We start from the raw sequence: 21,785 nt of genomic DNA, 5'->3' as shown, positions 1-21,785 counted from the left end.
CTTCTCTGCTGGGTTCAAAACTTCATTGCAATGTTTTTGTTAAGTGCATCAGTTCTGACTCATAGCAACCAAACTGCCAACTTTGTGGTTAGTAGTCCACTGCTGATTCCACTACAGTGCCATACCAGGACAATAGTCACAGAGAACTCACAGACACAGAGAACTCACAGACTGTACTCAGAAGATTCATAAGGGAAGTAATAGTTAGAGCTCAGGATCATAAATGACTCTCCCTTGGCCTCTTGGCCTTCATTTTGCCTTGCTTGAGCAAGAGTGTTACAAAGCTCTTTAGCTCCACTAATAAGTGCCAGGGGCACCCCACTCTGCCAGTAAGCCTTGACCTTAAGACACTCAGCTCTCTCGTGCTCCCCTTGTGAGTCAGCACACCCATTGTAGCTTCCTCACTTCTCAGGCCAGTCTCCTGGGTCTGCTGCCGCCATTTCTCTACTGCTGCTTCTCACCATTTCTGGTGTTATAGCTCTTTCTGTCTCCTGGGTCTAAAAGGTTCTCAGCACAAAGACTTTGGGTCCAAAGGATGGACTCTACTACTAACTTTTCTTTATTGGTGGTAGCGAGTTCATGCCTCTGTTTTGGGATTGCTTTCTTTTAAGCCTAGATTATTGTTGTTAGGCACCATCCAGTCAATTTCATCTCATAGCAATGTTACACAAAACAGAATGAAACACTGCCTGGTCCTGTGCCAACTTCACAATCATTGTTATGCTTGAGCCCATTACCACTGCCACTGTGCCAATCCATCTCACTGGGGCTCTCCCTTTTTTTTTTGCTGACCCTCCACTTTACCAAGCATGATGTCTTTCTCTAGGGACTGGTCCCCCTGACAATATATCCAAAGTATGGAGACTAAGTCTGGCCATCGTGGATTCTGGTTGTACTTCCTCCAAAACTGATTCGTTTGTTCTTTTGGAAGTCCATGTTTCTTGTAATAGCCTCCTCCAACACCATAACTCAAATGCATCAGTTCTTCTACGGTTGGTCGTCCTTAGTCACTGTCCAACTTTCACATGCATATGAGGATATTGAAAATGCCATGGCTTGGGTCAGGTGCACCTTAGTCCCCAAACTGACATCTTTGCTCTTCAAATATATGCCTAATGCAATATGTCTTGTGCAGCAGATTTGCCCGATGCAATAAACCATTTGATTTCTTGACTACTGCTTCCATGAGTGTTGATGGTAAATCCAAGCAAAATGAAGTCTTTGACAACTTCAACCTTTTCTCCATTTGTCATAATGTTTATTTATTGGTCCAGTGGTGAGGGTTTTTGTTTTCTTTACATTGAAGTGCAACCCATAGCAAAGACTGTGCTTTTTAATCTTAATCAGTAACTATTTTAAGTCCTCTTCACTTTCAGCAAGCAAGGTTGTATCATCTGCATATCCCTGTGGACCTCTTCTGTGGACCAATCCTCCTCTTCCTTTAATCCTGATACCATGTTCTTCATATATTTCAGCTTCTTGGATTATTTTCTCAATATACAGATTGAATAAGTATGGTGAAAGAATACAACCTTGATGCACCCTAATTAGGGTCTCGTGCACCTTAGTTGCATCATCAGCAAGCTTCCCAATCCCCTTTGTGCACAATCAACCCCTTATTTTCATAGTCACACTGAATCATTTGGTGAAAATTACAAGAACAAAGAAAGAAAGGCCTTGTAAAATAAAAGTGATTCATCACACCACACCCACCAGCTCTAAATCCCCCCAAATCCCTAACCTTCTAGTTTGAATTAGCTAGTGACTGAAACCTCAGTAGACGCTGAAGTCAAGAACAGGAGACTTAAAGAGGTTGTGTAACTTGTCCAGGATTATTCAGCTGCATGACAAAGCAGGATTCAAACCCAATACTACCTGTGACTGCAGATATTAGATGTCTAAGCATTTATTTTTCGTTCACTTACTAGAATGTGGTGTTGAACAAATTAACTGTTCAGAAAGTGCTACCTCACTGGCTTCTGTTTCACAGTCCAAAATGTACTTTCCTTGGTTTGATCATAGGTTCAAGTCAACCCCCAATGGGGCAGACAAGAAGTAGCAAAGTGAGGAGGGGGAGAGAAAGGAATAGCCAGAAACATCACCATAGAAAGCTTGTAAGTCCATCTTCTGTCTATAAATGATTGGAATACCTAAAATGGGGTGACAACGTGCCCAGTGAAGGAGGCTTCCTGCAGAGCCTCTGCATTACATAAGACTATAGGTGGAAGCCTGAACCACATCCAGATCTTCTGAGATGGGAAATTTCCACTTGAAAGGATGAGCAGACCAGCCTGGAGCGGCTAGAACAGAAGATACTTCTTGAAAGAAACATCGACAGGAAAAATACAAAACAATATAGGCAGACCGACTGTTACAACAAGAATAAGCAAGTTGCTTGCCCAGGACACACCAAGGCAAGTGGTTGGGTCCCCTCAGTGTAAACCCCCTTCCAAGACTAAGACTCAATGGGAATACATGCTCTGATTGGTGACCATGCTCGTCACCGATAAGGGGAAGTGAGGGAAAAACAACAATGAAGCTGCAAGCTAAGCCCTACAATGTTCAATAGACTCCTGTGAACCCGGGTGGAGACCTGGTTGGCCAGCAGTGTGACAAGACCTGGGCACTCTTGGGCCCAGAGTCAGTGGCATAGCCACAGAGGACTAGAGTGGAGAGTGAAGCATCCAGCTGATAAGAAGAGAGGGCATGTGCACAAGAACACCCACACTTGCAGATAATACCCACTTGACCTGGCTTCAATGACTGGATGATCAGCGCTCAACCAGAAGAAGAAAGAAGAGGAAAAAAAGAGTAATCTGATACAATTTGATGAACTTGACCTACACCTATGGATGCAGTAGCTCAAAAAAGGGAACAAATCTTTACATCAAGGATCATTCCCACCCCCTCCATACACAGAGTAGACAGGGATGGGCAACTTGGACATTGGCTACCCAAAAAGGGGGGGGGGGGTTGCTGCTGCAAAGGCAAGAAGTGATTGGCTTACAAGCTTTCAAGAGGGAACCTAGATTCAGAGGGCATGAAGGAAGGTAGAATCTCTACTGAGTAGTACACAATCTGTCTTGGCGGGGCTGATGAAATGAAATGAGGATGGGTCTCTTGTGATACAATAGTGAATCATTGTTATCAGGACTGCTTGTGAGGGTTGGAAATGTAAAGGTAGACATTTTATAGCAAGGAGGGGAGTGATTAACTTTTCAGCCTAGGAGCGAAGGTCCCTGGGACCATCAAGGGAGAAGAGCAGAGAGCGGGACCCTACCCAGAGAAGCAGCGATGCCTGAGAGGGAGGCAGAGACGATGACATGGAGAAATGGAGCAGTTGGGGACTTTAGACACAGAGAGGGAGAGGGGCTGTGTGCTGATGACCGGGGGGCAGGCTTGTAGTGTATACCCTTTGGTTGGTTGATGATGCATGGAGGGGATTGTAACCAGGGCAATGAAATGATATACGATAGGATGAATGTAAAACTAATGTTCTCCCATGTAAACTATCACATAATTCACAATAAAACATTAAAAAATAAAGAAAGAAGTAGCAAAGTGAGAACTTGGCTTACAACAGCCCAATACAAAAAACGAAGCCACTGCCATTGAGTTGATTCCGACTCACCACGACTCTACATAGGACAAGATAGAACTGCTCCTTAGGGTTTCTCAGACTGTACATTTTTACAGGACAGCCAGCCTCCTTGTTCTCAGAGCAGCTGGTAGGCTGGAACCACCGACCTTGCAGTTAGCAGCCCAATGCTTAGCCCAGAGAGTCACCAAGGCTTCTAAATACAGAGGGTGAGAAAGCTACAATTCCTGCCACAAAATTATCCACTTACAGGACCTCTGTGCCCTCCACTGAGTGCCCCTCTGGTCCTGACTTGTACACTTCCAGAGAAGACGGAAGCCTCAATTCCTTATGAGGCAGTCCCTTCCACTTCCTGGCTGGAAAGAAGGCTTCCTTGAATGGAGCTGAAACCTGTGTCCCTGCTCAGCCCTGTTAAAATTTCCCCAATAACTAGAAGAGTCTTGCAAGCCAGGAAAAGGTTAAATGGCTTTATTTTTAAACAGGGACAAGGGTCTGAGGTACTTGACAAAAGAGAGAACTGGCTGAGGGTCCGGAAGCTGTACGGAAGAGATAAGGGTGTCAGCTGCCAGGGTCCCCTAGTGAAGCATCATCTGAACCCTGCAGTGGGGGTGGCCCACCCCATGGCCTGAAGCCCAGTTGATGCCATACTTGCAGGCTGTGGTCTCAGATGCTGCATACTACCTATTGAGAAAGGCTCTATAGCAGAATCTATAGTGCCAAGCACCATGGACAACCACCACACAGTTGACCTCACTTGTATTGTAGTCAGTGTCACAGGGGTTCCCACTGTGGAAGCTCAGGGAGCCCCTGGCATAGAGGGAATAGGGGGCATCGCAGGAGCCCAGAGCAACTATGAGCAGGAGGTTTTCAGGTTCTATTAGAAAATAACTGCACCAAGGGGCCAGGTTATTTGCCCAAGGTTACCAAGCTAGTCAGAGTCCTGGTGTGTTGCTGTGGATTAATGTGCTGGACTGCAAGGTCGGTCAGTGGTTCTAGCTCACCAGCTACCATGGAAACCCTATACAGGATCACTATGTATGAGTCAGAACTGACTCAATGGCACTTAACAACACAAAAACAAACCTAGCTAGTCACAGGGGTGCTGTTGTTGTTATGTACGGTGGAGTCAGTTCCGACTCATAACGACCCTGTACAGGGTTTCCGAGGCTGTAAATCTTTACAGGAGCAAATTGTCTTAACTCCAAAACAATCAGCTTTTCCCTCTGCTTTGTCTCCATTCAAAATCCCCTTTAGCTCCTTTGTTGCCTTGCAGCTCTCAATTGCAACCTGAGTGACTCTTCCAGGGAGGGTTGGGAGGAGCCTCTTGGGTGCTCAGGCAGGAAAACGGACTCCCAGGATGCACCTCCCCATAACCACTTCCCTCTTTCAAGTCTCTCCCCAACAGTCACGATTTCTCTGAAAAAGCCTTCCCTGGTTCCTCTTCTGAAGCAGAGAATGCGAACAACTCAACAGAACCTCAGGTGGCATCTACATCTTCTGTTTTATAGAGGAGGGAGCTGAGGTTCTGTCAGGAAACGGACTTGTCCAAAGCCACATAGTTTGTCATATGGCAGAGCTGGGTTCAAAATCAGATGTCTTTTGCCTCTAGAGTCCAAATTCTCCACTTGGGTCTTCAGACAAGTAGATCTCCTAGCAGTAGGAAGGATGGGGTCCACAGTTGGTTCATCTTTCTGGTGCCTTAAGAAGTAAGATGCCAGCATCTACGAGGGCCAAATTGGTGGGGAATGTGAAACTAGTTCCCTAGGACACCCCACACAGGCTGGAGCCAGCAGGGTGTAGGAGCATTTTCTTCCTCAGCCTCAGCGAGAACGGGCACGGTCCCTGTTCTGTTCACTCAGGATTGATTCCCCAACCATCTCTCCAAGAATCTGAAGTCACACAGCTTTGAGCCTTGACTCACGCTATGTCTTTTATCTGGAAGTCTCTCCTCTCTACCTGCAAAGCTCCACCTGTTCATGAAGGCCCAGCCCTAATGCCATCCTTCCCTGATCCTTGTCAACAGTATCAGTCATGACCATGGCCACCATTTATTAGATACACAGTGCACCCCAGATGACATGCTGAGTGCAATACACAGCCTGCTCATAGACAAGATGGGATATGGGTTGCAGGCATGGTATGAATCAAGCGCTCAATAAATACTTGCTAAATGAATGAATGGTGGTGGTTGGTGGTTAAGCACCGTGGAGTCAGTTCTGACTCATAGTGACCTTGTACAGGGTTTCCTTGTACAGGCTGTAAATCTTTATGGGAGCAGAAAGCCTCATCTTTCTCCCAAGGAACAGCTGGTAGTTTCTAAATTCTGACCTTGAGGTTAGCAGTCCCATTTGTAACCTCTATGCTACCAGAGCTCCTTAAATGAATGAAATAGAGAGGGAGAAACTAAAGTGACTTCATGCCTAACTTCAAGTCTCGTGGGAAGCCCCTATCAGGGCCTAAGAAACAACTGTTAACATAAATCACCTGTGTAGGCAGCTTGGCCTGGGGAGGGCAAAAGGCTGGGAGGCCCTTGAGGAGGCAGAAGACAAGATCTGGATGTGAGGGATGAGGCCTGAGCTAGAAGGGAGGGGGAGGGAGGTTACTGGAGAAGAGGAAGAGCTCATTCATTCATTCAGCAAACTCTCTCTGAGGGCCTCCTCTGTGCCAAGCCCAGTGCTGGAGGTAGGGTGGGGAGAGGATGGGGTGGAGGTACAAGGGGTCTGAGGGGAGGTGAAGGCAGAGTTTGCTTGGCAGGATGAATATATGAGATGGATGCCGAGACCCTGCAGTTCCAGTTCTGGGATCCAATGCACCCAAAACACTTCTGCGGGTGTGTCTAGAACACACCAGCCTGTTCCTCATGGTGATTGGTAATCATCAGTGAGTGTGACCCAACTGGAATTACTGGGATTTGGGTGTAGCACAGTGGTTACACATTTGGCTGCTAACTAAAAGGTCTGCAGTTCAAACCCACTAGCCACTCCAGAAGAGAAAGATGTGTCAGTCTGTTTCCATAAAGATTTACAGCTGTAGAAGCCCTCTGGGGCCAGTTCTACCTGTTCTTTAGGATTGCTATCAGCCGGTATCAACAGCAAAGGGTTTGATTTGGGGTGGCAATCACAGGGCAAATCTGATCTTGAATGAAGGGTTAAAGTTGCAGAACAATATGAAGGGGATTTCAAAGAGTTTGTGGAAAAACTCCATTATCTTTTAATTCCATTTTCCCCTGAACTTTTTGAAGCCTCCTGGTATGTAGAACATGATCCCATTTTGTATTTCTAAAGAGCTGAATGTGTGTATGTTGTCAGGTACCATTGATCACGGAATTGTGGCAGTAAATCTGCTTCCTAGGGCTTCCTTGGATGTAATCTCGACGGCAGTACATTGCTAGGTCTTCCTCCCATAGAGCCACTGGGTAGGTTTGAACCACTAATCTTTTGAATAGCAGTCAGGACTTAACCATTTGCACCACCACGGCTCCTTATATGTGTGTATGTTGTTACTGCTATTAAGTGTGGATGAGAGTCAGTTCTGACTCATAGCGACCCTATATAGGGTTTCTGAGAAGTGGCTGGTGGGTTTGAACTACCAAACCTTTTGGTTAGTAGTCCGGTGCTTATCTTACAGTGCCACACCAGAACTCCAAATATGTGTATATATGTTGTAGATTCATAGAAAAAGATCTGACACATACTGTCAAACCAGTTGCCGCCGATTCTCACTCACGGCAACCCCACATATGTCAGAGTGAACTGTGTTCCATAGGGTATTTTGTTTTTTTGTTTTTTTTCTCCATGGGGTGTTTAACGGCTGATTTCTCAGAAATAGGTCACCAGGACTATCTTCTGAGGTGCCCCTGGGTGGACTTGATCTCCAACCTTTTGGTTAACAGCCCAGTGCATTAATCCCTTGCACCCCCCAGAAACTTTGATACAAACTGCTCACTGTAGTTATTTCTAAAGAGTTGGATCAGGGAAGAATGATTCTCATTCTTTATATGAACTTTGATATCACTCTTTATATAAACATTTTCAATCCTTATAAGCATTATGACATCCAATAAAGACAGGGGTAAAGAAACTAAATTTTGCTGAGGGGGAGAAGATTAGACAGGAGACTTTGCATGTGCAAAGGCTTGGAGACCAGAGAGTGCAAGGCAGGCTGGGTAACAAAAAGTAGATCCAAGTAGCTGGAGGAGAGCTCCAGGAAACGCTGATGTCTGAGAGGATGAAGAGGCTTTGGTGGAATCCGTGTGGAGGAGAAGTAGGAGTAAGGAGGCGGACTGACTGTGTTTGGCCTTACAGATGGGGATGTGATGTATAAGCAGGTGAACTCTCTGTGGAGCTGGGGAGTAGTGAAGCTACCTGTGAATCCCAGGGTCCCTCAGAACCCCTGTAGGGAGGCTGGGGTAGAGGTAGGGGGAGGTGCAGCAAGTTTGACCAGAGGCTGCATGGCTGGAAGGGTAGACAGGTGCCCTGGAATGAAGGTGAAGAAGCAAATGCATCCACTCTTAACTTTCCTTACTTCCCACTAGATGGAAACTCTTGGTATTCCCACTTTACAGATGAGGAAATTGAGGCACAGAGCTGTTGAATCATTTGCTCAAGTTCACAGAGAGCAGTCTGCTTCACAGGCTGAACTCTCAACCATTACTTTCTACAGCTTTCCAACTTCTATGAGAAAGGTGTGAGATTGCAAGCTTGGCTCCCAGCAAGTGCCCAGTCCATTGGAGAGGTGGTTAGGAAATAAGACTTTACAGCCTGGAGATGGGTAGGAGAGCCTCTACCCTCCACACTGCAAGGGGAGTTAGGGTGGGTGTCAAAACATAACCTTAGGAAGCTGAGAGCCTGGAGATGCTCTGAAGGGCGTTCTGATGTTCTGCTCACCCTGGAGTCCGAAAAACCTGGATCCAAATCCCAGCCCTTCCCCAAGCAGCTGTGTGATCCTGGGTAAGTCTACTGCATACATTTCTGAGTATCTGCAGCATTCCCATTTGTGTAGGGATGAGGGCAGCTAGTATAACAGGTGAAATCATTTAAAAGACAACAACAGCAATTCTAGGTAGAATTCCTTAAGGAGAAAGCAATGGCCAAACCCACACCCCATCCAATCCACATGCCCAGGACACAAGACATGGAACTCATTGCTAGAAAGAGTCCCTTTATTTGGAGGCAGTGCCAGGTCAGGTTGGTGAAAAGAGACAGGCACAAAAGTCAGATGTTAGGCTCGGGGTCCCCAGAGGGGCAATGGATAAGACAGGAGGTGGGGGTGGGATGCTTCCAGGACAAGGAGGGAATATCCAGCATCAGGCACTGAGCCTGCTTAAAGTTGCAAGGAACTGGTGGCCCATGATTTTCCCACTCCCAGAGCTCATGAGGGACCAAGAAGGCAGCCTCTGTGTCCTACTTCCCCTCCATGTGGAGTCCAGGCCCGAAGAGGGTCAGATTCTGTAGGGGCCAGGCAGAGAATACGATTGGGGAGGTGGCCCTGCCTCTGCCAGGCTGAGGACCCCTAGCCCCAGAGAGCAGGCAACGGGCTGAGAGAGCAAACACTTTAATGGAGGCTGCGGTGACCAACCCCACAGCACACACTGCACACAGGGGCTCCCCTTCATAGAGGAAAATCAAACCGCACACAAGGCCCCAGCTTGGCCCATGGCCACAGGACTGTAGGGCTGAAGGTTCGCTTGGGCATCACCTACTGGTTTTCCTCTCTGCTGGCAGCATGAGGGGGCAAAGATACAGGTGGGCTCAGCCATACTCCCAGATACCTGGCCCAGACTGAACCCAGAGTCCTGGTCCCAGCTAGTGTCTGGCAGAGAGCCTCACAACTGGGGGATGGAGGAGGGGTGTGGCTCATAGAGGGCAGAAGTCACTGTCCTTGGATCTGCCTCATTGGGAAGAGAGTTCCCTGGGGACTTAGAGGCAGGTGTGGGTGGCCATCTACTCACAGTGTCTGGTAGGTGCTGTCCTTGGCCTTGAGGAATCGTAGCACAAAGAAGGCCACTGCCTGTAGGCTCAGCACCAGCACGATGCCCCCAATGAAGCTGGCCCCATCAAAGCCTGGGCTAGGGGCTTCAGGGACTGGGGGGCTTCCTGTAGGGGCAAGGCAGGGTGGAGGTCATAGTAGTCCACCAGGGACCAGGATCCCAGCCCCATCCCTCAAATTAGCACAGGTCACTTCAAGGCCCATTCTCATGATAGGGACCTGAACACTAGGCTCAGGCCAGCTTAGGTCCTGTGTGGGCAGTTGAGATGTGCCTTGGGGGAGGGATGAGGTCCTGGCACCAGATCTGGTTCTGTTTATGAGTTGTTCCATAGCATTATGCCTCCCACATTCTCTCTGGGACTCCTGTTCACATGGACCCAATGGGAGAGCTGGACTCCCCACCAGCCTGCTTGTCCCATACTACTCAACAAGGTGAAGAGGGACCCACCAGCCCAGAATCCCTTTCAGCCTTAGGTATCGGGGTTTAGAACCCAGATACAGATGGTATGTTCTCCTTTCAGAACTTCTAAGCTTGTAGACCCCAGAGTTACTTAATGTCAGAGCCCTTAGAAAGGAAAGACAGAGGAAGAAATGAGGTCCTGAGTAGGCCAGGCGAGCACCTGTGAGCACAGAAATGGAGGCTAGATCATGAACAGCAGAGGGTGAAATTAGGCTCTGAAGGCCAGCATGACCAAATCACCTCACAGTCAGGAAGAGCTGGATTCATCCCAGGTCTCCTGGCCCATAGAGGATTGAGTCAGGGCTCCTGATTGGCAGGCTGTGGCTGTGTGGCTCCCAGCTCTGCCACGTTAACCATAGACTCCCACTACGGATTCCATTTCAGACCTTGGGCCAGTGCCCAGGGCAGGGCAGAGCTGGCAGGTGGGAGAACACTTTGGGACATTGGACAAGAGGCCTGATTATAAGCAGGGTCCACCTCCCAGAGCCTGTAGGTACTGTGAGGAGGGCTAAGAATACGAAGGGTAAGCTGTAGCTCAGCGAGCCCCAGAGAAAGGCACTGAGGGATGAGGAGGAAAAGATGCACTGAGCCGCACAAGGCAGATCTGGAGCTTGAGCCGGAGGGAGCACAGATATCAATAATTCAGCCTCCAAGATCACATTTCTGGCTTTAATTAACCAAGAGCCTCTTCAGCCACCCCTGCCAAGTCCAGTGACCTCCAGGCTCTGAGGGGCAGTGAGAACCAAGGGGAGGTGTTGTTACCTCTACTCTGCTGGTATCCTGCTTTGTGACCCTATCTGGTCCTAGAAATTGTACTAGGTGGTCACTGAGGACCACATTTTATGGGCCACACACACTCAGCACCAAGGACAGGTCCTGAGACTTCACCCTGAGTCCCCAGCTCTGGTGGTGGTGGGAGAAGGGCAGGGAACCACCATTTCTTGATTACTTTCTATGTGTCAGATACTGACTTAGGTGCTATACAATCATCATCTCACAATTCTCACAGCAACTCTGTGGAGGTACTCTCTAAGCCATTGTTTGCTTAGATCTCGACACTGAGGCTCAGAGGTCACCTGCCTTAGGTCACAGACAGTGTTTGAACCCAGGTCTGTCTTTGTCTACACCTCTGGTTGTTCCTCTGTCCCCTTCCCCCAGATGGCACCTACCTGTTGTAATTGTCTTCGGTTTATAGGTGGGGTGGTGATGGGCAGCTGAGGAGACAGAATCCATAATAAATCAGCCCTCCCATCCCCTGAATGCCAAGGAAATCCCAGCCCAGTCAGCCTGGCTTCTGACTCGTCAGCATCCCCTTCCCAGATTCAGGTAAACTCCATATACATTCAAGCCTTATCTCACACAGTTCCTCCCACCAGATGTGGCCTTTCTCCATCTCTACCTCCAGGCCTTATCTATAATGTCACCTTTTTTAGGAAGTCCCTAGTCTTTTTTGAACTTCCAAAGCTCACATTATGCCTTAAATTTAAAAATGAGCTACCCATATACACATACTTGTCCTAGACTCGCCACGCCCCCACCCCTCTCCCAGTTCTACCCATTTATAGATAAAGAAGGTATAGTGAGGGTAAGAGGCTTCTCAGTGAGTTAAAGATAAAATTGAGACTGGGCCCAGGTGTTCCAAGGACATAAGCCACTCTCCAAGAGAGTCTGGGTCTTTTCTGGAGGGCAGGTTAGGCTTGGGGACAGACCTTCAGCCCTCTCTCTCCAACTTGACATAAGCCAGTGCACACCCCCTTACCCGGACATGCCTCTGAGTGGTTGTAGACAAAGCAGCCTTCCTTTACCACCTCAGCTAGGGTCACACAGTGTCCTAGTGAGAGAAGGTACAGGAGAGAGATTTGGGGAGAGGAGCTAAGGCCCTGGGGTTTAGAGTTGGGGGTACTCAATGAAGAGAGGGCCCACCCTCATCCTGTACCTGGCTCCTCTGGCCGACATTGCTCCCACACACAGCTTGAGAGGTTGTGTGCTCTGCTCTCCTCCACACAACGCTCACAGAGCTCCCGCTCTCTGCAGCCCCCTTGGACAGCTGGCCAGATGTTCAGGCGGAGCAGGGCAGCTCTGCCAAAGCCTCGAGCTCCTTTACCTGGGGGATGGGGGGAGGATGGTGACAAGGGAATGATTTTTTGAACTGAAGTTGCAGGGACCCTGAACTACTATGACTCTCATCCTCTCTGCACACATCTGGGTTCCCATATACAGTAACTGGGATCCTCCAAGCCCCTCCTCACATCTGGAGCTGCCACAAACATGTGGTTATACACACCTAGAACCTCTCTCATGTTCACCCAGAGCCCCCTCCCTTTACACATACCTGGGATTCCCAGATGCATGCGGAGCTACCTCCCCACATACACCGGTGGTGGTGGGGGCAGCCTTCCCTGACATCCATCTGAAACCTACACATATATAACACAGGGCTCCACTAGGCCCCTTCTTCTACCCACTCCTGGAGCACTGACACGTCTAGAAAGTCCCCTCCCCACTTCCCAAGCCCACACTTCTCCTGAGTGGTGACTGGGTGAAGGGCTTGTTCCACCTCTCCCGGTCCAGACATGTAACCAGACCCGGCCCGAGTTACCAGCCACAGCTAGCTCGGCGCACAGCAGGAGATAGCAGCAGCTACCACAGAGCACAGCCTGCAAGGCACGGGGACCCGATGAGGCCATGGGCGCGGGGTTGGGGTCGCGCTGGGGGATCTGCTGAGAGCTGCTAAGGCGCGTCCCTTGTAACTCCACTCTGTCAAGCAAGTGAGGAGGGAGACCCGGGCAACAAGGGCGGGGCTAGGTAGGGGCGGGGTCTGTTCGGAGTGTGGCCAATGGGCGCAGGTTGGTGGGGCTGAGCAGGTGGTCTGGGAGGTGCCAGGTGGAGGCGGTACCAAATAGGGGCGTGGCTAGTGGGACAGACCAGGTAGAGTTGGTGGTGGAAGAAGGTGGTGGAATCTAGGATTTAGAGACTTGAGGACTGGGTTCTCCTAAAGGGCAACTTTTCGCCAACTTTGCTAAGTAGCAACTGTTACTATTGCTGCCTTACAGGTGAGGAAACTGAGACTTCGAAAAGGTGAGGGACCTGTCTGAAGTCAGAGTGAGTAGCAAAACCAGGATTTGAGTGAAGTCTCCTGCCTCCAGAGCTCAGAACAGACGGATCTTCTGGATTGCATCCTTCAGCCAGACCTCAAGACTTCTGGGACCGCCCTCAGTTGGCCCCTCGCTTCTGGCTGGGCTGCTCAGATCCAGCTTCCTCTGTGCCTCGCTTCACTCCCTGTACTCTCCTCTTTTCTGCCCCTAGCGCTCCCTCCCTTCAGCCCCTGGTCCACCACATCCTCTGGTCAAGTCACAAGTCAAACTGTTGCTAAGTCAACTGAAGGCCTTTCCACAGCCTTCCCCAAGACCATCATTCCTGATAACTCGTCTGGTTCTTCCGCTGCACTCACCTCTCATCTCCCTTACAATGTGTTCCTTAACCCCTCTTCTTTTTCTTCTTTTCACCTCCTTTTCTTCTTCCCATCCTCCTTCTTCCCGCTCTCCTTTCCTTCCTTCCTACTCCTTTCTCCACTCAAATTTCCCCTCGTCATCACTGGTGGCTCAGAGTAGTCCTGAGTCCTACCATCTCCTGGGACTAGTGGTCATTTCTGTCATCAGTTTCCATTTGAAAGTCACATCTCCAACTCCAGTGCAGTTAGCTCACCCCATGCTACGCCTGTTATTAATCATTTTAAAAACTGTTAACAATTATTGACCCCTGACTATGTGACAAGTGCATTCTTTTACTTACTGCATCTCATCTCATGTTCACAAGCACCCTCCAGACCTGAGTTTTGTCATGTTCAGTTTGCAAGCTTGAAAACTGAAATTACCTGTCTAGACACACGTTGTGGTGGGCTAGGGTGTGAGCACAACATTGACTGAGGCTAGAGGCCACTCTCCACTCTGTTATGACTCCTGTGGGCCCATCTGCCTCCTGGGCACCTCCACTTGAGTGTCCCTCAGGTTTCTAAAGCTGCTTGGTCCCTCTTTTCCACATAAGAATGTCCCATCACTCCCCTCAATCACCCAGATCAACCATGGTCTCATTCTCCAGCCTTCCCTCTGTCTCAGTGCCCAGCTTAAAATCCTTCCACTTCTGCTTCTGTAAGTCTCCTGGGTCCAGGCTCCTCACTGTCCCTCTCCTGGCCTCACTGCTTCCCAGCCTCCAGTCCCTTTAGCAAGCCCTCACAATGCAGGGCTCTCTTGAAACCATTAATTTGACCACATGTCTTCCAATAAACAACTGTTCAACTGTGTTTTGGCTTCTATAACCTTTTGATTTCTGGTTCTAGAAATTTCTCTAGCCTGTCCTGGGCTCTCCCTAACATCTTCCTACTCTCTAAAAGAAAAATAGAACAGCCCTTTCTTTCTCTCTTTTATAGGTCTTTGCCTTTATCCTCACCATTCTCTCTCTATTGGTGTTCTCCACCTCTAAAGGAATCCTTCAAGACACTACTAAAGGCCACCTTCTGCTGGAAGTCCCCTGTAACTGCCTCAGCACTGTGGTAGATCTGAATCCATCTGCTTCTCCACACCCCAACTTCACTCCTGACCATCTTTTACCTGAATGACTGCAGTTACCTTCTGCTAGAGCTCCTACTTCTGCCCACCCTCACCGCTATGTAGTCTGTTCTCCACTCAGCAGAGTGAGCCTTTGAAAACTTAAGTCAGAGCATATAGTTAAAAAAAAAAAAAAAAATTCAGTTCCTTTTGAATATATGTCAGGGTAGAATGGTGCTCCATCAGGTTTTCAATGGATTGTTTAGAAGTAGATTGCCAGACCTTTCTTCCAAAGTGCCTCTGGGTGGATTAGAACCATTGTTTTCGATACCTAGGAATTCCTCAGATCATTAATTCTCTGCTCAAGCCCTCTAATGGGTCTCATCTCACTTCTTTCCATGACCCACAAGCCCCTGCATGATCTTTCCTTGGCCCACCTCTCTGAGCTCCATTCGTACTTCTCCCGACACACTAGCCTCATCTCTATTCCTCAGAGACACCCAACTCTTTTTCTCCTCAGGATCTTTGCACCAGCTGTGCCCCTCCTCACTCCCTGAAACTTTCCTTTCTTCAAGTGACAGGCTTCATGACTTCTATACCTTAAAGAGGTCTTCTGGCTATTCTACATCACAATGCCTCCTTTTCCCTTCAGAGCAGGTATCAAATGTGAAATCAATTATTCATTTATTACTCTATTGTCTGTCTTCCCCACTGGGCTGTAGGCTTCATGAAGGCAAAAGCCATGTTTATCTTCTTCACTAGTTAACATGGCAAGGGCTAAGTAGTGATTTGTTAAGTAATCACACTGTTCTGTGTTGTCACAGTTGTGTACATGCTTGTCTACCTCACCCTCAGGAACTCCCTACTTGATATCAAGTGCAGTATCTATCTGTAGATTGTCCATCTCTCCCCATTAGAATGGAAACTCCATGAAGGAACAATGGTAGGGGTTGGAGTGGAATGTGTCTAGAAGCATGCCTGGCAATAATAGGTTGTTGTTTTTGTTGTTAAGTGCCATAAAGTCGGTTGCAACCCTGCATAAGATTTCCAAAGAGCAGCTGATGAGCTTGAACTGCCAACCTTGCAGTTCAAACTGACTTTGCAATCCAGAGCATTAACCCACAGTGCCACATCAGGACTCCAGTAATAGTAGGCACTCTATAATGATTTATTCAATGTTGAAAATGTAAGCATGTGACCAGATCATCTCTCTGTCCCTTTTGTTGCTAACTGCCATCCAGTAGGTTCCAATTCATAGCAACCCTGTATAGGGTTTCCAAGGAGGGGCTAGTGGGTTTGAATGCCCAGTCTTGCAGTTCAAATCAACCTTGTGGTCCAGAGCTTATCTTACAGTGCCATACCAGAACTCCCTATAATCCCTAGCACTCACCCAAAACCAGGCTAAGAGGAACCCTTAGTAAATATTGGCTGAATGAATGGGTCTGTGCTAAGAATGCGTGCACTAACTTTTGGGACTTGGACAAGGGTCTTAGGTGTGGAGATGACTTGTGTTACTCACTCACTCACTCACTCACTCACTCACTCACTCACTCACTCACTCACTCACTCACTCACTCACTCACACAACCTTCCTTTAAAGCCTAGGCCCAAGAGATTCCCCAGACTAGTGAAGGGGAAGGGGAAGAAAAGGCTCACCTGGAAGTGAGTGCTCACAGCCATCTGGTGGTCATGTTTGGAACTGCAGTTATTGCGGGCTGCCGTCAAACTTGACCCCCAGTGACTTTTTAGGAGAGGGCTAGGATAGAAGGTACTCTGGGTGTTATTCAGCTCTTTTATTTCTTGTGTGACTTATATCAAATCCCTAGTCTATGAAGTAGGGACACTGTCCCTATCTTTGCAGGGTTGTTTTAAGCACCTGGGTTAGTCTGGCACCTCATAGGTGGGAAGAATTAGAGGCATGTTAATGGTGTGGGGGAAAGCAAGACTGTAGGGGCAGAGGGCATGGGGAAGACAGGAAAGAAGAGACTTTCCTTTCTCCTAGAAAGCAGGTCTATGGGGAGGAGAGACCTGCATGGTGGTGATAGCCTCAGTCACAGCCTTAGACAGGGCAAAGATCCAGAAGCAAGAACACCCTCAACCATAAATGGGTCTTCCTTCCCCTATTCCCATCCCCCAGCCACTCACTCTCTGCTTTTCTCACTCCCCATCCTCTCCCTGGGTGGTGCCATCTACCTCTAGAACCTCAGTTACCACCTGTACACTTGTGCTTTCTAGAGTTCTCCTCTTGCCAAATAGATATACTATTGATCACCAACACATATGTGCCAGGGATCCTCCCAACAATCCTATGAGATGATATCCTTACTTTATAAATGAGAAAACAGGCACACAAAGGTTAATAAATGGAGACTTGGAATTTGAATCCACTCCATCCCCTTTGTTGTTGTTATATGCCTGCGAGTGGGTTCCAACTCACAGCGACCCTGTATAGGGTTTCCGAGGAGCAGCGGGTGAATTTGAACCACTGACATTGTGGTCCAGTGCATCATCCCACAGTGACACACTACTTCATTCCCTAGTTGCCCCAAATTTAACACATCTGACCTGACCCTCTCCTCCATCAAAGTCCCAGCCCTGCACAATGGACTCTGGATGTAGGAGCGGCAACGACAGACACGGTAATTAGAGGGAGGTGGGGCCTGGAGTTTGGACCCCTCTGATTCCTTAAGCCCTAACCTTCACCCCACAGTCCTGGATGAGCAGCTAGCTTCTCTTTCCCCCCAGGCCTGACTACATCTGTCACATCTGGAGAAATCTAAAGGAGTAGTTCCCTAGTATTAAGGACAGGCATGGTTGGGGAAGAGGGAAATCTTTCTCCACTCTTCTCCCAATCCTAAAATGGGAAGCTAAGAGGGGCCTCCCCTGAGGATTGAGCAACCAAGGCTCTGCTTCCAAGTTATTCCCGGCTCCCCATCTCTCTCTGCTTCGGGGAAGTGCCCCCACCTTCGGCTTTCCAGATCTTTGAATAAATAATTCAGATTTGGAATCTTGCCCATCCCACCCTTCCAGTACAGTGAGGGCGCTATTGGGCTGACATGAGTGACGTCACCAGTTCCTTATCCTAGCCCCTGAATCACGAGGACCTGCCTGGCAGCAACTTGCCTACCTGATTCCTGTCAGTCCAAACCCCTGTTCCTGTCTTCACCCTGGGGCCCACTAACCACAGTCACCTGGATCGTTGTTGCAGGACCCCACCACCACCCTTATCACTTAGCTTTGTACCTCAGGACCTTAGCACTTCTGACAGAGTCATGGTGACCTGGACACCATCTTCCCCTGCCACGGCTACCTAAGGATTCCTGAACCCCATCATGTCAGGCTCACACTGACACCTCTGTGGATGCCCTGGGGGCTTCCTCCATCGTCAGCATCCCATGGGCACCATCCCCCAAGATCCTGTCATCATGTTCATACCGTCACTTCCACCCACCTCCCTGTTCCCTCGTGCTCCTATCATCGTCACCTCAAAGCCCCACCTTTTTAGCAGCCCTGTCATCCGCACTCGGTCCCCATCACCTGGTTCCATCAGCCTGTCTCTGTTATTCAAGTGCCCCATCTCCCTCATAGCCTATCTGGTTCCTCTCTGCGTTCCCCGCACATGTCTGCAAAGCTGTCCCACCTCCGCCTCCGGCCCACAGAGGGCGCCGCGTCAAGGACAGAGCGAGCCCACTCGGGAGGGGGCGGGACCGCGGTCACGGTCGCTTTTTATGAATGGGGGAGCGGGCGGTGCGAGACTTCATTACTATGCCGCGCGGCGCGCGTTGCGTCCCAGCGCGCCGCGCCTATTGGCCAGCCAGGTAGCTGACGTCACCGAGCCGGTGCCGGGGGCGGGACGGGGCGGGGTGACTCACGCCACTTCTCCCGCGGCCGCGGGGGCTTCTCCGGGTCCGCGCACACCCGGAGCGGTCCGGACCCGAGTGGAGCTTCCCGGAGGTCCCGAGCGGTGAGTAGCAAGCCCCATCGTGAGCACCAGGCATCTGGGAGGGCACGCAGGATGATGGGGCGCTGAGCGGCGGCAGGCCCCCAGCTCCAGGCCAGGGTCGGAGGTCCGAGCCAGAACCCAGGTTCTGTATAAGCAGGCGGGGGCTGAGTGTCAGCATGCTGAGAGCTGTCAGTTAGATGACCTGGCTTGAGGTGAGCCCTCCTTCAGGGACCCGAGGCCTTGAAAGAATGGGTGGTCATTTGAGGTTGGGCCGTCAGGAGGCGTCTGGAGCTGGGGCCCAGGCATCGGAGCAGGAGGAAGTGTCTGACTTAACGGATCTAGGCATCCAGGCAGGAGGTGGAGTCCGGCTCAAAATCCAGGTGTCGGTGCAGAAGGAGGGGTCTGACTGGGACCCGGGCTTCCAGCATTAGATATCTGTTCCAGGGACCTAGTAGTTCAGGCGGGAAGAGGGTCCGACCCAGAACAGAAGTCTGGACGGGTGGGAGGGCTGACTGCCCAGGTGTTGTTACTCCAGGTGTGGGGGGTGGGGGCTGGCAGAGCCTCTTGCGCATTCCCTGGAGGTGGAGCCTGGAGCTGGCAGTACTGACAATCATCAGGGCTCTGGAGAACGTCATCTTCCCCGTGGGGAGGGAACAGAGGTGCCCTCAATTTCAGATGTGCTTCCCTCCCTCCTCCCCCACTCCCCACTAAAGGTTGGGGAGCTTTCCAATCCACTTAAGGTAGCCCCTCATTTTATAATCTGGTCACACAAATGGGAAGGAAGGATAGCTGGCAAAAGAGGTCTAAGACCCAGGTAGTTGGAAGAGAGGGTGAAGAGACCCAAGACAGGGACTCCCCCCCACCCTGCCCCCAGGAAAAGAGACTCCTGCTTAGAAGTCTAGGTGTCCTGAAAGCAGCCTAAGGTATGAATGAGACAAGGTCCCAGTTTTGTGGAGGAGAGACTCCTACCAAGTATCCTGAGGGTACCACATCCCCTCAAGGCCTCTACACTCTGCCCCTGCCTGCTTGCCTCTCACAAGGCCTTTCTCCTGCAGGTACCATGATGCGGGGTGCAGGCAGCCCCCTGGCCTTGCTCTCAGCTGGCTCAGGCAGTGTGAATGTGAGCAGCGTGGGCTCAGCGGAGGGGTCCACAGGCCCAGGTGCACCTTTGCCATCACCCAAGGCCTGGGATGTGGTACTGTGCATCTCAGGTACCCTGGTGTCCTGCGAAAATGCTCTGGTGGTGGCCATCATCGTGGGCACTCCTGCCTTCCGTGCCCCCATGTTCCTGTTGGTGGGCAGCCTGGCTGTGGCAGACCTGCTGGCAGGCCTGGGCCTTGTCCTGCACTTTGCGGCTGTCTTCTGCATCGGTTCAGTGGAAATGGGCCTAGTGCTAGTTGGCATGTTGGCGATGGCCTTCACTGCTAGTATTGGCAGCCTCCTGGCCATCACTGTTGACCGTTACCTGTCTCTATACAATGCCCTCACCTACTACTCGGAGACAACAGTGACACGGACCTATGTGATGTTGGCCCTTGTGTGGGGGGGTGCAGTGGGCCTGGGGATGCTGCCGGTGCTGGCCTGGAACTGCCTGGATGCCCCAGCCACATGTGGTGTGGTGCGTCCACTCTCCAAGAACCATCTGGTGGTCTTGGCTGTGGCCTTCTTTATGGTGTTTGGCATCATGCTGCAGCTCTATGCCCAGATCTGCCGCATTGTCTGCCACCATGCCCAGCAGATTGCCCTCCAGCGGCACCTGCTACCTGCGTCCCACTATGTGGCCACCCGCAAGGGCATTGCCACACTGGCTGTGGTGCTTGGCGCCTTTGCCGCCTGCTGGCTACCCTTCACCGTCTACTGCCTGCTAGGTGATGCCCGCTCACCGCCCCTCTACACCTATCTCACCTTGCTCCCTGCCACCTACAACTCCATGATCAACCCCATCATCTACGCCTTCCGCAACCAGGATGTACAGAAGGTGCTGTGGGCTGTTTGCTGCTGCTGTTCCTCTTCCAAGATGTCCTTCAGATCCCGCTCCCCGAGTGATGTCTAATGGCATCCTGGTGACCCTTCAACTCTGATTGCTAGAGAATTCCAGAATGTTAGGTCCTCCAGGACTTTGTTCCAATTCCCCAATCCACACCCCCAAGACCCAGCTGGTTCTGGAGTTCTAGGACTTTGGGTGTTTGTTTCCAGATTCTGTTCAGATCCCTGCAGGGCCCAGGTGGTACCATGGTTCTAGAATGTTCAGATGGTTCAGAGTCCCTCTCAGAAACGTCCCTCCACTCAGCTGTCTTGGAGATCCAGAATGCTGGGTGTTTTACAGTGCCATTCCAAGTTCCTGATCTTTCCCCTGCCCCAATCTTGACCTTGACCATGTCACTTTATTTTTGAGTTTCTGAGCTAGAGAGTCAGAGAGGTTAGTCACTCAGTTGCCTAGAGAAGAGAAAGATTTATATATATGTGTGTGCATACAAAGAGAGTATTTATTTATTTATGAATTTATTTATGGGTGGGAAGGGGAAAAAAGAGACCCACACCTTGAAATACAGGCCATACCAGGGTACCCCCCAGATCCCATACCCCTATTTCTGACCTCAGTTCCTAAAGGGGGGGGAGAAAGAAAAAACACGTATTTTGTTATTATTTTTGCTTACTTTTTATCAAAGAGATCATAGAAACCAGAGCCTTCTCTCCAGGCTTGCCCCCTCGGGTTTGCAGGGGAACACACCAGCCTCTGGTTTTTTTATTTTTTTAAGAAGCCATCACCTGAGCAACCGAGAATTCCTCTGCGCTGGGGCCGGCTGCCCTCTGGTGGCCGTTTGCGGGAAACTACAACCCGGCCAGGCCGCCGGGACCCTCAACTCCACTGCTATCTGGCATCCAGCGCCACAGCCATGGCCTGGGGTTCAGGCCTCATTCTGAGGTGCCCTAGAGGAGGCGGGGCGCAAGCCAACACCCGACCCCTCTGCCAACCGGGGTCTGGCCCCCAGTGCATTCCCATTCCTGTTCCTGACCTAACCCTCAATAAAAGATGATTTTGTGATAAATGTGTTTCCATGTATGTATTGTATAAGGGTGGAATAGGGCCTAGGTGAGAGGGTGGAGGGACTTGGAAGGAGGATTAAGCCAGACCAGACCAGATGGAGCATGGCAGCCAGGATTCCAATTCCTGATGTGGTGGGGGCATGCACTTTGAGGGGCTCACATCTGACAAGCATCCCACTAACTCTGGCAATAGGAAACTTTCTT

The 21,785-nt window shown here is 50.1% G+C and overlaps 2 protein-coding genes across 2 annotated transcripts; one reads left to right on the top strand and one right to left on the bottom strand.

Moving 5' to 3' along the window:
• Window positions 1-9,544: 9,544 nt before the first annotated feature.
• Window positions 9,545-12,733, bottom strand: CD164L2 (CD164 sialomucin-like 2). Its single transcript, XM_006862238.1, has 5 exons — window positions 12,646-12,733; window positions 11,983-12,150; window positions 11,806-11,877; window positions 11,216-11,260; window positions 9,545-9,693 (listed from the first exon to the last, which is right to left on the bottom strand). Exons 1-5 carry the CDS (start codon window positions 12,731-12,733, stop codon window positions 9,545-9,547), a joined length of 522 nt encoding a protein of 173 aa, XP_006862300.1.
• A 6,855-nt stretch (window positions 12,734-19,588) lies between these two features.
• Window positions 19,589-21,583, top strand: GPR3 (G protein-coupled receptor 3). The gene has a single exon (XM_006862237.1). The coding sequence runs from the start codon at window positions 19,594-19,596 to the stop codon at window positions 20,584-20,586; it is 993 nt and encodes a 330-aa protein (XP_006862299.1). The 5' UTR covers window positions 19,589-19,593; the 3' UTR covers window positions 20,587-21,583.
• The last annotated feature ends 202 nt before the right edge of the window (window positions 21,584-21,785 follow it).

Source organism: Chrysochloris asiatica, unplaced genomic scaffold (genome assembly GCF_000296735.1).
Source record: "Chrysochloris asiatica unplaced genomic scaffold, ChrAsi1.0 scaffold00047, whole genome shotgun sequence".
NCBI lineage: Eukaryota > Metazoa > Chordata > Mammalia > Afrosoricida > Chrysochloridae > Chrysochloris > Chrysochloris asiatica.
The sequence above is the reverse complement of the archived record's forward strand: the minus strand, read 5'-3'. Positions and strand labels throughout refer to the sequence as shown.

What these genes read in the sequence shown, in the direction of transcription:
- CD164L2 (XM_006862238.1), bottom strand. Translation starts at nt 12,733, where the DNA reads ATGGCCTCATCGGGTCCCCGTGCCTTGCAGGCTGTGCTCTGTGGTAGC. An exon ending in ATGTCGGCCAGAGGAGCCAG is followed by an intron (nt 11,878 to 11,982) that starts GTACAGGATGAG and finishes TTCTCTCACTAG; the next exon opens with GACACTGTGTGACCCTAGCT. An exon ending in ACCGAAGACAATTACAACAG is followed by an intron (nt 9,694 to 11,215) that starts GTAGGTGCCATC and finishes TTGCCCCTACAG; the next exon opens with GAAGCCCCCCAGTCCCTGAA.
- GPR3 (XM_006862237.1), top strand. Translation starts at nt 19,594, where the DNA reads ATGATGCGGGGTGCAGGCAGCCCCCTGGCCTTGCTCTCAGCTGGCTCA.